Raw genomic sequence first — 15887 nt, forward strand, 5'->3', positions numbered from 1 at the left:
TTCAGACAAATGCATGCAGCTGCTGGGAAATTAGCAGTAGGCTGTTGTCAAAAGAGCAAAAGCTCAATTGTACACAAACAATACCAGATTTCCCAAGGCCTAATAATCTGCTTTATAAACTGGAAGCCTGTGTTCCTGCTTGCTTCCTACACTGCTGGCCAAAGCTTTACCTACTGATGTAGCTGCTGGCAAATCATTCAATAAAGAAGGCAAATGATAGTTTTTTTATGGTTCTTTCAACATTTCTGGGAGCATGGAAGACTAAAGTTAAAAAAAAGAGGGAGAAACTGACATGGATTGAAATTAATGTTTTCTAAAATCTGATTTTAAAGTTTTTTTTTAAAGATTCATTTATTTTTGTTGAAAAGACAGATTTATAGAGAGAGGGAGCGGCAAAGAGAAAGATCTTCCATCTACTGGTTCATTCCCCAAGTGGCCACAACAGCCAGAACTGAGCCAAGGTGATCTGTTAGCATGTGATGCTTGTCACATCAGTCTGCCATGGCGGGGTGGAGGGCAAGCAAATTGATGAACGCATTTTCATATTTTCATCGACCTGGCATTACACACAACTTCCACAAACTATGATAAAGCTGTCTTAAGAATTTATCTGATAATAGAGAGTGTTGTCTTATAGCAACCAATTACCTTTGGTTATTTTAGATGTGGTTTTTCTTTCATTTCCCTTTCCATTGCTGGCTACCCCCTACACCCTAAATTATAACTCTGCCCCGATGTTTGGATCATATTAAATCCTCCTTCCCTTTTTTGTTTTTGTTTTTGTTTCACTGTCCAGGGTCCCATTTCCCAGAGGAACAGCTCATCTCAGCAGCCAGGGAGAGGGCCTGGATGCTCAAGGTAAGCTAAAGCATCAACTATGCCTCATGGCTCCTTCTTTACAGACTAAATAAAAATCAGTAGAGATCTTGTCTTGGTAACAGCTTTATTTTGTAAATTCCATGATATGATTCAAACTAGGATTTAAGTAAGCTAGGATTTAAGTATTCAGCTCCCAGTTGAACTAAGGGCTAATTAACTGCTATTAGTTAATTCCCCTAAAAATTAACAAGCTTAAATGTTGAAATTATGTTATTAATAAGAGGAGGGGGGAATGTCAGTATATGGGCAGAATGATCTTATGGCATTGGTAATTATTGTGAATAAATTATTTTTAAATTTAGTATTATAAAAGATCAAGATAATTGCTCTGTGAGGGAAGAAAAAGAGAATGTTTGTAATAGAGATGAAGACCAAAAACCTCATTTTTCCTTGTTTGGGATTTGTCCCTAAGACTTTCGGTTATTTCCCACTGCTGCCCTGGATCTGCCTAAAAATGCCTTTCAGGTCCACCCCAAGGAGCATTCTAGAACAAAGGAACAGTTAACTGAAATGCCAGCAGATGGCAATAGTTGGAAAGCTTAGGCTTTGAAAGCTACGAGCTATTGTTCATGCGGAAAACAGTCTCTCAAAGTGCATTGTCCCAGATTTTGTCAGATGCTCTAAGTATTTTTTATTTTATTCTTCTTCCCCAGAGCATCAAGAATATTTGCTAAATGCAAAATGTGTGGGGATTTGTGTGCTGTTTTATTTTCCATTCCGAAATGAAAGATTTGGAGACCTTATTCGTACCTAGCAAGTCTTCAAAGAGTATTGTTGATAACATGCCATGTTTGTTTCAAGGTCACATTGTGATGAATGCTATGTGGGATCGTTTTTTTAAAATAAGTTGTTTGAGAGGAAAAACTTGCAATTTTTTTTTTTTGCCCAAAGCAGTGTTTTTTGAAAGCTGCTTGATACAAAACCAAGTTAAATTTGCAGATACACAATTCTTGTTCATGCTGATTTGAAATCCATAAGGTTTATTTAATTGGATGCCCTTTGATGTTAATAAAAATGGGGACATGGTACCTTGAGTGTTGTCCCAACAACTGGATTCTATTAGAATTGGATCAAAGGGCAATGGGAAGAATCTGGAGGCAATAGAAATGGGAAGAGAAGCTACCTTAGTGTTTTTGGGTACAAACAGAGCAATACCTGGGCAGCACTGAGAACCATCTTAAAACTGATCTGTGTTCTGCTGCCCCTTCCAGAGAGCTGGTTCACATATTCAGTCAGTCTATGGAAGTCCTGGTTTCCTTCTCTTATTCTGAAATGTAGTCTCCTTTAGCAGTCCCCTTTGCCCTCTGAAGTATTCCTATTTGGATGCTGAGTTGTAATTACCCTATCTTCCAGGATGGTATGCTTCAAGAAAAAGTAACCCCCAAAGCATGGTTCTTACCTAATAGAATATCTGTACATCTTGCATCTGAGAATATAGACACATGCTTCTTTTTCTGTGTATGCTCAGCTTGCAATCATCCAGTCTCTGTCACTCATTGTGGTATGAAAACTGTCTTGGGCAAAACATACATGAATGAGCTTGATTGCATTCAATAAAATCATGTTTATTAACATTGGCGCTAGGCCAACACTGGGCCACAGTGCGCCCCTGTTAGGGCATGCATAGTAAGAAGACAGCAGGGTATGGAAACCCAAGAAGACAGTCATTACTAAATCTCCTCCCTTCTGGGTTGCAACTTCCTTTCTTTAAGCCTCAGACATTAGTAGGAATAAGTTGCTCCAGGGTGTCATCACCTCACTAGTCGTTCTGGACCTGACGATTCTTTGCTGGCTGTCTGCCTCTCACCCATCTCTGAGTCATGTGTGTAACCGAAGCTTCATGATGTACAACAGCATCTCCTCAAGATGTTACTGGAGTCCTAGAGTTAAAAACCCTAGACGGCGGCTAGTTACTAAGCAACTAAGCGTTACACATAGTCTTCACTAAATAACTATCTATGGGAAAAGCAACTATGTTAGGAAAAGTTAATGTTGATGATACCAAATATTTTTATTTTAAAAAATATTATAAAGAAATCTCTAAAGAAATTGGAAGGAGGGGGACCAGCTATCACAACAACATCTCTGAGGAACTCTGAATGTTTCTGTGTATTTACTTTTCCCATAAACATTCTTGTTTTTACACAAGGGAAATTATAATGTATGTGAAATTTGTACTTCGCAACATTTAGAAGCATCTTGCATTTTCACCAGTCACCAGAACTTCATTAGAATAGTTGAATAGCATTATAGCAATCTGCCATAATATGTGATTTAAGTCTTAATATTTTCCAGTTAATCTTACAAAAAAAAATTACTACACTACTTTTGCAAACTTTGTCATTTTGGTTGGTGTGGTTTAATTTGTATTTGTTCATCTATTAATGTATGACTGTTTTATGGCTTTATGATCATTTTTCCCAAAAGTCTGGAATGATTTACAAACATTTGCAGTTTGAGAGTACTATTTTTTCCATTACTTCTTTAGAAAGTGCATTCATTTAGTATTTGTTGAATGTCTACTACCTGTAAAGCACTTTGCTAATTGATTTCATATATATGAATACATATATCTTCTGACTGATAGACTCATTTCCACATTCATTGTGTTCCTGCTATGAACTAAGTATTACAGAATGTCAAAGGTGAGCAAACTATCTCTGAGTTTATTTGTTTATTGGGGGGACTAATAGATATATATATAGATAGATTTAACAAAATATATAAAATGAAATGCACCTTAGAATAAATACAGTTCAAACAGTATGGAAATTTGGGGAAAGCAGATAAAGATAGCATGTGAACCAAGCCATGGATATAGGTTGGTTTTGGATATCCAGTGATGGTGCGATTTGCCATTCAATGTATTAATTTTTATCGATCACCAAATTGTCTGCAAAGTTCTATGCTAAAAACTAGGGATATAAAGGTGAGAAACAGAATTCTTGGAGATAAGATCTAGTGGAGTAGAAAGTCTTTAAAAACTGTGATATAAGTTGGGATAGCTTGTCTGGCCAGGGATACCTGATCGTAGAAGTGAAATGGAGGTCTCCTTTGGAGATAACATCTTGAATACTCACAGAGTAATTACTCCTGGAACTACTAGGTCTTTACAGGGCTCCTTTTGAGTATTAATAAGGTTAGCTTGTGCAACTACTGAGAATTCAATGATGGCTGACAGTGTATTTACAAAACTAGCTGTGTAGAGCCTGGCGTTCTCATTCCTGAATCTCACTTAACCGTGCAGAAGCAGAGCCTTAGAGACTTTTATTCATGATTCTCTTTTTCCTGAGTAGCTTCATTTTCAATTCTCTGGGCAAGTTGATAAGACTTAAGAACTCATTCATTTTTCTCAGTGATTAGCCCTAAAATGATTTATCAAATAAATATTAAAAGGTATAGATAAAGCAAATGTGGTTAAATATTAGCAATTTCTGTACAAAGCTGCTAGATGTGAACATACAATATACATAATTCATTTTTTCCCTACTGTTTTGTGGTTTGAAATGTCCTGGGCTTTAAACATTTTGAAGAATTATATATTAAATATTAGCTTTCTGCTATGTAACTTGTAATGTATCAGAGACAGAATGTCAGCCCTTGTGGCATTATGGCTCACAGTAGAGAATGCTAGTGAAAAGGGGAATTCTATCATAGGTGTTGCACGCTTTGATAGGAGAAGTATAGAATGGTGTGGAAGTCTTTGGCAATGACATCAATGAACTGCTGCAGGAAGACCAGCTAAGGCTTCCAAGTTCAGGCATATCTAATATAAGATCTTTTCTTTTTAAAAATTCATTTATTTGTTTGACATCAGAGTTACACAGAGACAAGTAGAGAGAGAGAGGGAGGGAAGGAGGAAGGGAGAGAGAGAGAGAGAGACACTTCTGTTAGTTTACTCCCCAAATAATCACAGTGGCCTGAGCTGAGCCAGGCTGAAGCCAAGAACCAGGAATAACTTACAGGTCTTCCACATAAGTACAGGGGCCCAAGCACTTGAGCCACCTCCACTGCTTTCCCAGGCCATTAGCAGACAGCTGGTTAAGAAGTGAAGCAGCCAGGACTTGAACCAGTGCCTATATGGGATGCTGATGTTACAGACAGAGGCTTTACCAGCTCTGTCACAAAGCCAGTCCCTGGTACGAGCTCTTTAAAGAAAGAAGGGAGCTGGCGCCATTGAACAGTAGGCTAATCCTCAAGCCAGCCTGCCATATAGGCACTGTTTCATGTCCTGGCTGTCCCACTTCCAATCCAGCAACCTGCTCATGACCTGGGAAAGCAGCAAAGGAGGGTTCAGACTCTTGGGCCCCTGCACCCATGTGGGAGGCCTGGAAGAAGCTCCTGGCTTTGGGCTCATTTAGCTCCACCAGCGAGGCCATTTGGGAAATGAACGGTGAATGAAAGACCTCACCATGTATCTCGTCTCTCCTCCTCTCTCTATAACTCTGCTTTCCAAATAAAACTGAATACTTTTATACGAATAATCCTAAGAGGTTTTTAAAAACTTTTTTTTATTATTTCCTATGATACAGTTTTGTAGGTACAAAAATTCCTCTTTTCCCTCCCATTTCTTTCTCCACCCTCCCCCCCACCATTTCCCAATATGGCATTTGTCGTTTTAGGGTTGGTGTATTTCATTGAGTAAAAGCATTAGGGGTCATAATTGGAAGTGTTGTAGTTTAATAGCGTGAGACAGAAAGGAGGTGGGGTCTTTCACATGAGTACATGTTGATGCTTAAGGACGCTCTTCAGGGAGTCCAAAGAATCACCTGGAGACCCTGGGACTCTCCCTGGAAAGCAGCCTGTAACAGTGCTGTGGTGGACAGTGGATGGCTCCCAGGTGTCTGCATGAGTAACTGGAGGATTTGGGGGATGTTATTGGCAAAGATGGGAAATGCTCTGTGTCAGGGCAAGATCTGGAAACTCAGTACTGTTCGTGTGAAGTTAGGATGTCAGCAACATCCCAGAAACATAGATGGGATTTGGGGTCTGAATTCTGAAACAGAAATAAAGCATAGTTCTGGAAGTCAGTAGCATGCAAGTAATGAGTGTTGAATGAAAGTAAGTTTGCCCAAAGAGACTCCAGAATGAAAAAAAGGAATTATACAGTAGAATCTTGAGGATCGCCGATATTTGAAAAGTAGATGAAGAAAAAGTATGCTAGCGTTTGTTGTAACATTACGGTAGCGTAAGGTGAAAGCAATCCAAGTGTCCACTAACAGAATGGACAGGTGTAACACTAAATATATAACAGTGTGCTGCTCTTTAGCCTTTAGAAAGGAAGGAATTTCTGACACATGGCAAATGATGAGAACCTAGAAGACATCATGCAAAGTGTAATAAACCGGTTGCCAAAGACAAACGCTGTATTATTCCCCTCATATGAGATCCCTAGAATATTCAAATTCATAGAGACTTAAATAGTAGTTGAATTGGAGCAGGGGAGAATGAATAGTCAACATTTAATGAATATAAAGCTTGTTTAGGAAAATGAAAAAATTCTAGAGATCGGATGAGGGTGATCATAAAAGCAAGTGAATTACTCCCACAGGACCATAAGATTAAAAAGTTATCGAAATGGTAAAATATTGTCATATGTATTTTACTTGCCACAATGGGAGAGAGAGACCACAGGAGAAAGACCAAATGAATGTGCTACCATGGAACCCAAAGAATTGCAAGAATGAACAAACAATCCACAGAGGTTAATTAAGGTGATGATTAAAAAGTGCCTATTTGGCAACAAGGAGGTAGTTAGAAATCTTGATTTCAACAGTATGATTCAAATGGAAGTCAGATGCAGGTGAAGGAGTGAAGGAGAAACTAAAATGTAAAAGGGAAGGCCCAGATAACCCTCTAGACCATTGGCTGCAAATATGAGGAGAGGGAGAGCTAGAGGGACTTTGAGGGAAAAGAGTTGGTTTAAGGTAGAAGAAACTGGAGCAATTCAGATGATAGGGGGAGGATCTAATGGATGGGACATGAATAGACCTGGCAGAAAGTTATGGACCAGATCTCAAGGCGGCAGAGCGCCATGCACAAGTATCAGCTCTTCTGATAGCAGGTAATAGACAGAAGAAGGCTGCCGTGCTGGTTATGTGTAGTTTTGGGAGCTGGAAACTTAATTCTAGTTTATGGCTGCAGTACTATCTGAAATGAAGAGGAAGGTCATCTGCTGAGGAGGATGGTGGGAAGGAAACAGAAAGTTCTAAGATGCCTGGTTCATAAGCACGTGGCTGAGTGCTGACTAGGGAAAGAGGCTATGGTCTGGAAACCCTGAGGCTCACATGGGTTTGAAGGTCATGGGCTTCTAGTTGTGATCTTCTAGACATGCTAACATATAAATACACGTTTTCTATACCTGGGCTCAGCAGCCTGTGTGGGATCCATGTATAAAAATTTTGTAAAAACATCGCCTTGGGGAAACAAGGAAAATTGATCATTCAGCAATCTAGTTACTTAAAGTTCGATGATGATTATTCTTTAAAGACTTGTGAGAGCCCAGAGAGTGAGTGGAGTGTTACCACTGGTTTGTTTGTGGAGCCTGATACTCGCACAAGGGATTATAACGTAATTCTATTGATTACATAATTGTTGGGGGATCAGCTTTAATCTGAAAACACAACTTCTTATTGAGTTGTCTCATGGTATTACAATCGCTATTCGCAAATATGTATTTCTTGTTGTGTTACAGGGAGTTTTGCCCACAGAGGCAGCTACTGTATCACACATAGAAAGTAGCCAGTCACAGTTAACAAACCTTTCGTGCATGGTAGGAACATCACTAAAGTTTCTGCCTTTTGTGTGGAGTATCAGGTTCTGGTTAAGTCACAGTGAAAACTTCATTTGTCGTTGTGAAAATGTCGCTCAAATACCCTCAGGTCAACAATTCTTATAAAATTTTTTACAAGTGAGCACTAGAATGCTACTGATGTCTCATGGCCTAATGTTTGTAGTGTTTATATATTTTGAGGACCCTAAACAAGAGGTTTTTTTCTACTCTCACTTCACTTTCTGACTTTCCTTCCCCATCTGAGAGTCACTGAAAATAGTATTCATCTATGGAGCTGACAGGCATTAGCCTGACAACATTGCTTCACCCCATTCATAACCCAGAGCTTTAGAGCAGTGCTATCAAACAGGGCTACTAGAGTAATGAGCAAGCTGTACATCTGTGCCAGCTAACTAGATCACCACTAGACACCAGTGGACACTGAGTACTTATAACATGTTGTGACAGTGTGTAGATGCATTTTAACTAATGTCTTAGTTAATTCAAAATAAAGTCTGTGTGGCCGGTGGCTATCATATTTGACAACTAGCTACAGAAGAAATAAGTTAGATAGAGAAGAAATTTTTTAGTACAGCTTGCAAACAGAGCTATCCTGAATCCACACCAGTATCTGGTGATCACAAATCTGGCCTGGTCCTGCCATTAGTGAGTTGGTGATAACTTTGGGGTTCTCGTTGGTGTGACATAGGTATGGGAGAGGGAGCCAGATCTGAAAAACACATTAGCCAAGGTAGATTCACCTTATTTTCTACCTATGCTGTCTTAAAATTGAACATCAAAGTTCTGCATGCAAAGGAGAAGATGTAAGAGAGAGCAAACTCTATTTAATACTTACTGTGCGCCAAGCACTCAGCTAACAAGTTTACATTTGGTAGTTGCCTCCTGAATCCTTACATACCATATAGAAAACTTGTTCGTGCTTTTCATACATGAAGAAAAGGAGTTTCAAGCAGTTTACCAACTTGTTCACGACACATCGCTGGTGGGTGGTAGAGCCAATTTTAGAGTTCAGCAGGTGTAAATCTCCAAAATCGTTATCTCTACATGCAGTACTCACAGGTAGATACACGTACTTGGAACTGGCCAAGAAGACTTCCAGTCTGGGGTTGCAGAGAAAGTGGGTATTTGTGGCAGCTTTTTCTACTACATCAAAATGCTTGAGAGAAATTAATTTTACAAAGAGAAAAATGTTTATTTAGCTCATAATCTTGATGGTTCTGTTTCAAGATTGGGTGGTTCCCATTGGCTCAACATCTGTGTGGGCAGTGGATAGCAATGGTGCACCATATGGAGGCAAGATCATGCTGAGCCAGGAAGCAGATATTTTGGGACCCGTTTAATCTCTATCAGTGATCCTCTCTAGAGAAATGTCCTATAAGGACACACCTGCAGTGAGCTAAGAGCCCCCAACCAGGCCCACCGCAAAAACACCAGGATTTGTTTGTCTCCACCCTCAGAGTACTACTAACTTAGGTGTTTGTAGTTTAAAGTTCTGAATGAGTTCAGGAGCCAAATCCTACACATACCGTAGCAGTACAGATAATGGAATGCAAATAACTTTAATTCTCTATGTGTGCATGTCTTTTATAGCAGAAGCTGCACCTGTATTTCTCACTCCTGCCCTCTGCCTTTTGACCTCTTTCTCCTCCCCACCACTTTAGTTATGCAGATAACAAATTATCCAGTCATAGAAGCATAGGTATTAGTTATTTAGAAGATATGTAACTGATCATTCACTTAAAATTACCCAAGAAAAAAGACATAGGCAAAAATCTCAAATTCTCTTGTACATATACAAGCTTACACATTACTTACATATACAGACTTACATATTTAATATGGCATGTGCGTGTGTTAGATTTTCTATAATAATTGAATTAAACATCTCCCAGTATTCAACTGCTTGCCGCCCTTCTCAAATGTCTCCTGCTTCTGTCATGTCTTTGAACTTCCATAGTATTTCCCTAAATTTTATTATTGAAAAAATAGTAGAAATCAGAAAAAGCAGTTCATCTACAATCCTCCTGTAGTTAAAACATTGGCTTCCTTTTACTTTTTCCCTTCAAGATCTCATGTATATAATTTTACATAATTGTGACCATACCTGTTCACACTTGAGTATTCTGTCATTTTATTTCACTTGGTGTCATGAGATGTTTTCCATGCTTTTGAGTATTTTCATAATTGTGGTTTTCATGTCTGTAGGATAGTTCATCCAGTTGATATATCATTAATTCTCCAAATTGTCATTGCTTCCTATCTGGTGTCTGTTTCAAAGCTAATTTTCTGATGTTTTCCACTTGTAACATTCCTGGCTAAAACTGTCAGATCTCCTGTGAATATGGCTTTTATTATCCTATGAAATTCCTAACTAAATATTCCTAGAGATTTTTTTTTTAATTTTGACATGTGAGCCTTTTACTTTTCAAATATACTGTTCTTAAGCATAGTGGATGATGCATTTTACTCTAATTGTCCTCCTGCAGATTGGGCACTAATGCATGTTGTATATTCTGTACCATCTATAAATCCAGCTCAACACCAGGCTATTTGTACTGTGGCTGACACAGATTTTCAGCATCCTTACCTCAAATGTCACTCTGCTTAAAATATGTGCACTGACATGTTTGTCCCTGTTCTAAAGTTAACCATGCTTCATCTTCAAGAAAGCAATTCACACGAATCACAATTATCAGGTTCCTATCAGACTGCACTGGAGAGCATGAACAGTCAAGGTCGAGATAAGCCCCCCGAATGTCTCCCCAGAGGACTCCATTCTAGGTCATGGGAACTGTTTATCTTCCAGCTGGACTATAATTCCTGCTTTGGAAGCTGACTTCCTATCCTGCTAGGGGTTTTCTGCAGTGCCTAGGCTTTTTATCTGTATGGTAGAGTTTCTCTCCTGGAATTCTGTGTTCCTATCTCTGTGTTTGTGGTTGGTGAGTGATGTGTTTCAGACCTTTGTGGAGGAACGCTACTCATGCAGCTTGACTTTGGCTTATAATGGGGCTTAGCCATTACCATCCTCCTGCAGAGCTTGGTTTAAAGAAAAGCTTTCATTTTGTCAGGCAGTTAAGCTGCTGGTCAGGATGCCTGGACCCTCCCCTATCTGAGTGACTGGGCTAGATGCCTTTTTCACCCTCTGGATTCTAACCTCCTGTTAATGTGGATCTTGAGTTCCGGGCTCCAGGCTTCAACCTGGCTGAGTCCCACTGTGGGGGACATTGGATAAATGAACCAATGGATCTGAAGCTGGTTCCCTTCCTTCTCTCTCCCTTTCCTTCCTTCTTCCCTCCTCCTCCCCTCTTCCCCTTTCCCTTCTTCCCTCTCCCCCTCGAATAATTTTCTCTAAAAACATGCAGATTTATGCCATAAAATAGAAGAAAAAAAAACTTGGAACTAGTGGAAAAATCTTAGTACAAGAAATACTAATAATAATATCAAAATAATTAGTACAAGTTACATTCTATGAACAATGTCTAAGGAAAAAAAACCAGATTCAATGAGGGTCTTCAAAAAGTTTGTGAAATGTATATTATAAAAATGTAATGTTTAGATTTCAAAAATGCTTTATACCAAAATAAGCACATTTAATTCCACTTTTCCATAGGCTTTTTGAAGTATTATTGTGTAAACTTAGATGAAAAGCTTGAGAACTTTTTGTCGTAGTTTGTAGTTTGTCTTTGTTATGAAAAGTGATTTAAACAACAAGCACACTGTGAGCCACTGTCTAGTGGGTGCTTGACCCCCTTTCCTTCCCAGGATTGACACAGCACCTTGTCTTCAGTTTAAAAGGTTAGCATCGTGTGTTTAAGCCCAGAGCTGTGTTGTGAAAATTCGTGTGATTTAAACATCATAGTAATGATGAAATTACTGCCACAACAACTAGATTGAATAAGGCATAGATATAATGAAAAACTGAAAGAAAACCAGTCCCAGCATGGTAGCCTAGTGGCTAAAGTCCTCGTCTTGTGTGCACTGAGAACTCACATCAGCACTGGTTCTAGTCCCACACCCCACTTCTCATCCAGCTTCCTGCTTGTGGCCAGTGAAAGCAGTTAAGCATGGCCCAAGGCCTTGGAACCCTGCACCCACATCTTCCTCCGTGTCTCTCCTCTATGTATATCTGACTTTCCAATGAAATAAAAATGAAATCTTTTTTAAAAATGAAAGAAAACCAAGCTATTTGTGTAGAGGATACATACACAGAGATAGATATTAAGATTCAAATTTCATCTTAAAATGAATATGCTTTGGGGCATAAGAAAAAAAGAAAATCCATTTTATTTTGGTGTTTTCATAAAATTTTAAGACTAATAAGAGGAATATAATTCCTGTATGAAAGATAATATGACTCAGTTGTGCAGAGAAAAAGAAATTACAAAATCATGAATGTTTCCTAAATTTCAAATTTATCAGTAACACCAAAATATAGCACTTAGTCCTAGAAAAAAACATAAATGCTTATTATTTTTATAATGTTGAAATCAAACTAAGAGTAGAGAAGGCTGGGTGCCAGTATTATGCCACAGCAAGTTTAGCCACTGGCTACAAGGCCTGCATCCCACAGGAGTGCCAATTCAAGATTCAGTTCCCTCCTAATGTGGCTAAAGAGGCAGGGGGAGATGCCCAAGGACTTGAGCCCCTGCCACCTACCTGGGAAACCCTTATGGAATTCAGGCTTCTGACTCCAGCCAGCCCTAGCCCAAGCTGTGATGGGAATGTAAGACATGAACTGTTGCCCAGCCTTTCAAGTAGGTGAAGATTAATGTGTGTGTGTGTGTGTGTGTGTGTGTGTGTGTGTGTGTAGATATATATTTACTTATTTATTTATTTGAAACTATTGACAAAATGAGGCATACAGAGAGAGTGAAGTCTTAAATCTACTGGCTCACTCCACATGTGTCTGCAAGAGCCAGGGCTGTGGCAGGCAGAAGGCAGGAGCTTACTCCAGGCATCCTGCATGGATAGAGGAGCCCAAACACTTGGGTCATGCCCCACCGCTCGCCCACATTAGCAGGGAGCTGAAGGGAAGTGTGCAGCTGAGTTTCCAGCTGGCACCCGTATGCAACACCAGCTTTGCAGGCAGTGACTTTATTCACTCAGCCAGAATAATGGCCCAAGAAAATACTTGTTTTTAAGTTTACTGGTACCTTGTTGTTTCTTATCCAGTAGTAAATTTTCTGGGATGGTTGAAAAAATCAAAACATATCCATCTTACTAGGTAATATTTATAATACATCAAATGCTTATTGTAGTAATAAAGTAATAATCCAAATATTTGGTTTTAGTTAAATCACAAATGCCAAATACATTATACTAAAGGACCACAATGAAAAATAAGTTAAATAGCATGTTTTGGCCAAATATTTCTCTTTTTTTAATGATTGATTTATTTTTATTGCAAAGTCAGATATACAGAGAGGAGGAGAGACAGAGAGGAAGCTCTTCCATCCGATGATTCACTCCCCAAGTGAGCGCAATGGCCAGTGCTGATCCTAAGCCAGGAGCCAGGAACTGCCTCCAGGTCTCCCACAGGAGCGCAGGGTCCCAAAGCATTGTGTCATCCTTGACTGTTTTCCCAAGCCACAAGCAGGGAGCTGGATGGGAAATGGAGCTGCCGGGATTAGAACCGGCTCCCATATGGGATCCCGGCGCGTTCAAGGCGAGGACTTTAGCCACTAGGCCACGCTGCCAGGCCCAAATATTTCAAGTCAACCACAAAGCACACTGTTGCTTCAGACTAACAGTACACACTAACATTATCAGATGTCATTCAATGATTTGATTTATGGCAGCTGGGAAGGACCCAGGTGTTAACTGCACCATACACTGAGTTCCAGGGCTATATTTGTTCAGGTGTTTTTTTGTTATTATTGGAAAGTAAGTCATATACAGAGAGCAAGAGAGACAGAGAGGAAGCTCTTCCATCCATTGAGTCATTCCTCAAGTGGCAGCAATGGCTGGAGCTGAGCCAATCTGAAGCCAGGAGCCTGAAGCCTCTTCTGGGTCTCCCATGCAGGTGCAGGGTCCTAAGACTTTGGGCCATTCCCAATTGCTTTCTCAGGCCACAAGCAGAGAGCTGGATGGGAAGCAGGGCCTCCGGGACTAGAACCAGTGTCCATATGGGATCCTGGCACATGCAAGGCCAGGACTTCAGCCACTAGGCTATTTGCCAGGCCCTATATTTATTGAATTTTAAATGATTGTCCTCAGGTTCCATGAACTGAAATTTCAGAAAGTTCCTGGGTATGTTTCTACTTAACTAAAGTTGTTCCAGCTCCGAAATTGAAACTCGGAAGAACAGAAATACCCTCTAATCCCTTCAAAGATTACAAACTCTTTGTCCCTTCCCCTTCCATTCATACTATGACTTCACCCTCTCCTGGACGATCCATGGCATGTATTGCTGAAAGCATTTAGGCTATAAATTGTTTTGTTTTGTTTGTTTGTTTGATTTCATTTTTTGTGCTTTTTTTCAAGATTGAAGTAGAAGAAATCATTTTATACAAAAAGACTTCTTTCTTTTTTTTTTGAAAGATTTATTTATTTGAAAGGCTGATCTATAAAAAGGTAGAAACAGAGAGATCTTCTCTCCCTTGGTTCACTCCCCTAAGTGGCTGCAATAGCCAGATCAAAGCCGCTCTTCCATGTGGGTGCAGCCGCCCAGACTTGAACTGTCTCCCGCTGCTTTCCCATGCACATTAGCAAGAAACTGGATTGGGAGTAGAGCAGTCAGGACTGGCACTGACCACCCATATGGAATGCCAGTGCTGCACATGGCTGTTGCACCCTGTACCACAGCAGTGGCTCCACAAACATGCCTCGGTATTAGTAACAGCAGTATAGGTTTACTCTTCTTTAGCTAACAAAAACAAAGATTCCAAGATGAACAAAATGTACCGACTATCTGCAGAGCAGAATCCAAAAGTTCATTTCAACCCCATTCCTCATATATTTTAAATGCAAACTCACTCTTTAAAAAAAAAAAACTTGCTGCTTTTATTTATTTAAAGAGAGAGACAGAGAATTCTCACATCTGCTGGTTCCTTGTCCAAATATCAACAACAGTCAAGGCTGAGGCAGGCTGAACAGGAGCCAAGAACTCAATCCAGATCTTCCACATTAGCTTTACCTGCTGCTTCAAAGAATGGATGTTAGCCAAAAGAAAAAAAAAAAAGTTGGAAAAAAGAATCCAAAAGCAAGAATTCCAACGCGTGCAGCAGGTGCCCCAAGTGGCAGCTTCCTCCCTGTGCTAAACGCCCACTCCCACTTTCCATTTTGAAGGCAGTTATAATCACGGAGAAAACTTGGCTCACACATTAGCCTACTGATATTCAAAGGGAATCAGAAAAAGAATGTTTCGGTAAATTTAGTATATTCCTTTACACCACACACATCGCTGAGGATGGGAACATCTTGGTTACAGGGTAAAATCTTGCCAGGTAAAATCAGCATTTAGAGGTTGGACCGATTGGTTCATTGCCTTCGTTTGTTGCTGCTTTTCTCCTCTGTGTTGTCTTTGCTGACTCTGATACATCTATGGGCTGGAAACAGCCCTCTTTTGCTTGGAGGAGGGGCAATGGAGGAAATGAAATGTGAGACATGATGCTGGTTGACTGTAACTCTTCCAATTCCATAACCGGGATTCTGGGCTTGCTCTCAAGTGTCTGCTGATGACAGCCAGTTCCTTACCTGGTTGAGCACTAACAAGACCGCATGTCCTTGGGGAGCATTTGCACAACATGTGACAGAAACATGGGCTTGCAGCTGTTCTCTTCTTCCATGCAACTCATTGGCTGTGCTCCATAGCCTGGGACCCACACTTCAGGATCTCTTCTCCAGGGCTGCAAAAGGGTGAGGAGGCCACTTGTGGCATGACGGTCTGTGCCCAGAGTTGAGGATTTTGCATGCAAAATGTGCAATTACTGGTCCACATGATTTTATTCGGATGTAAATGCCCAGGTAAAGAAATTGTGGTGACTCGGCACCCAGGCTCAGAATGCTGATTGTTGGAGTGTCAATTGTTCCTTAGCATCATAGGCAACAGCAACACCTTAAATCCTTTTTCTTGTTACCTTTTTGATGATATTTATGTAGCTGATCAGAGTGGCAAGGATCAAGGTTTAGGGGAAAGTGGGTGAGACCATTGTCTCCAAATGTTCTTCTTCCTCCCATATCTGTGGAAGGGGGAAGACAGCTGGAGAAGCCACAT

The 15887-nt window shown here is 40.1% G+C and overlaps 1 protein-coding gene across 1 annotated transcript in view; it reads left to right on the top strand.

Annotated features, from left to right (window-relative positions):
• Positions 1-15887, top strand: part of MAPRE2 (microtubule associated protein RP/EB family member 2) — a 152994-nt gene that overhangs the window by 17944 nt on the left and 119163 nt on the right. Inside the window, exon 2 of the mRNA XM_040984882.1 lies at positions 797-858. Within this exon, the coding sequence (XP_040840816.1) occupies positions 797-858 (62 nt within the window). The remainder of the gene's footprint in view (positions 1-796; positions 859-15887) is intronic.

This window comes from Ochotona curzoniae, unplaced genomic scaffold (assembly GCF_017591425.1).
Source record: "Ochotona curzoniae isolate NIBS_2020 unplaced genomic scaffold, NIBS_Ocur_1.0 contig_43, whole genome shotgun sequence".
NCBI lineage: Eukaryota > Metazoa > Chordata > Mammalia > Lagomorpha > Ochotonidae > Ochotona > Ochotona curzoniae.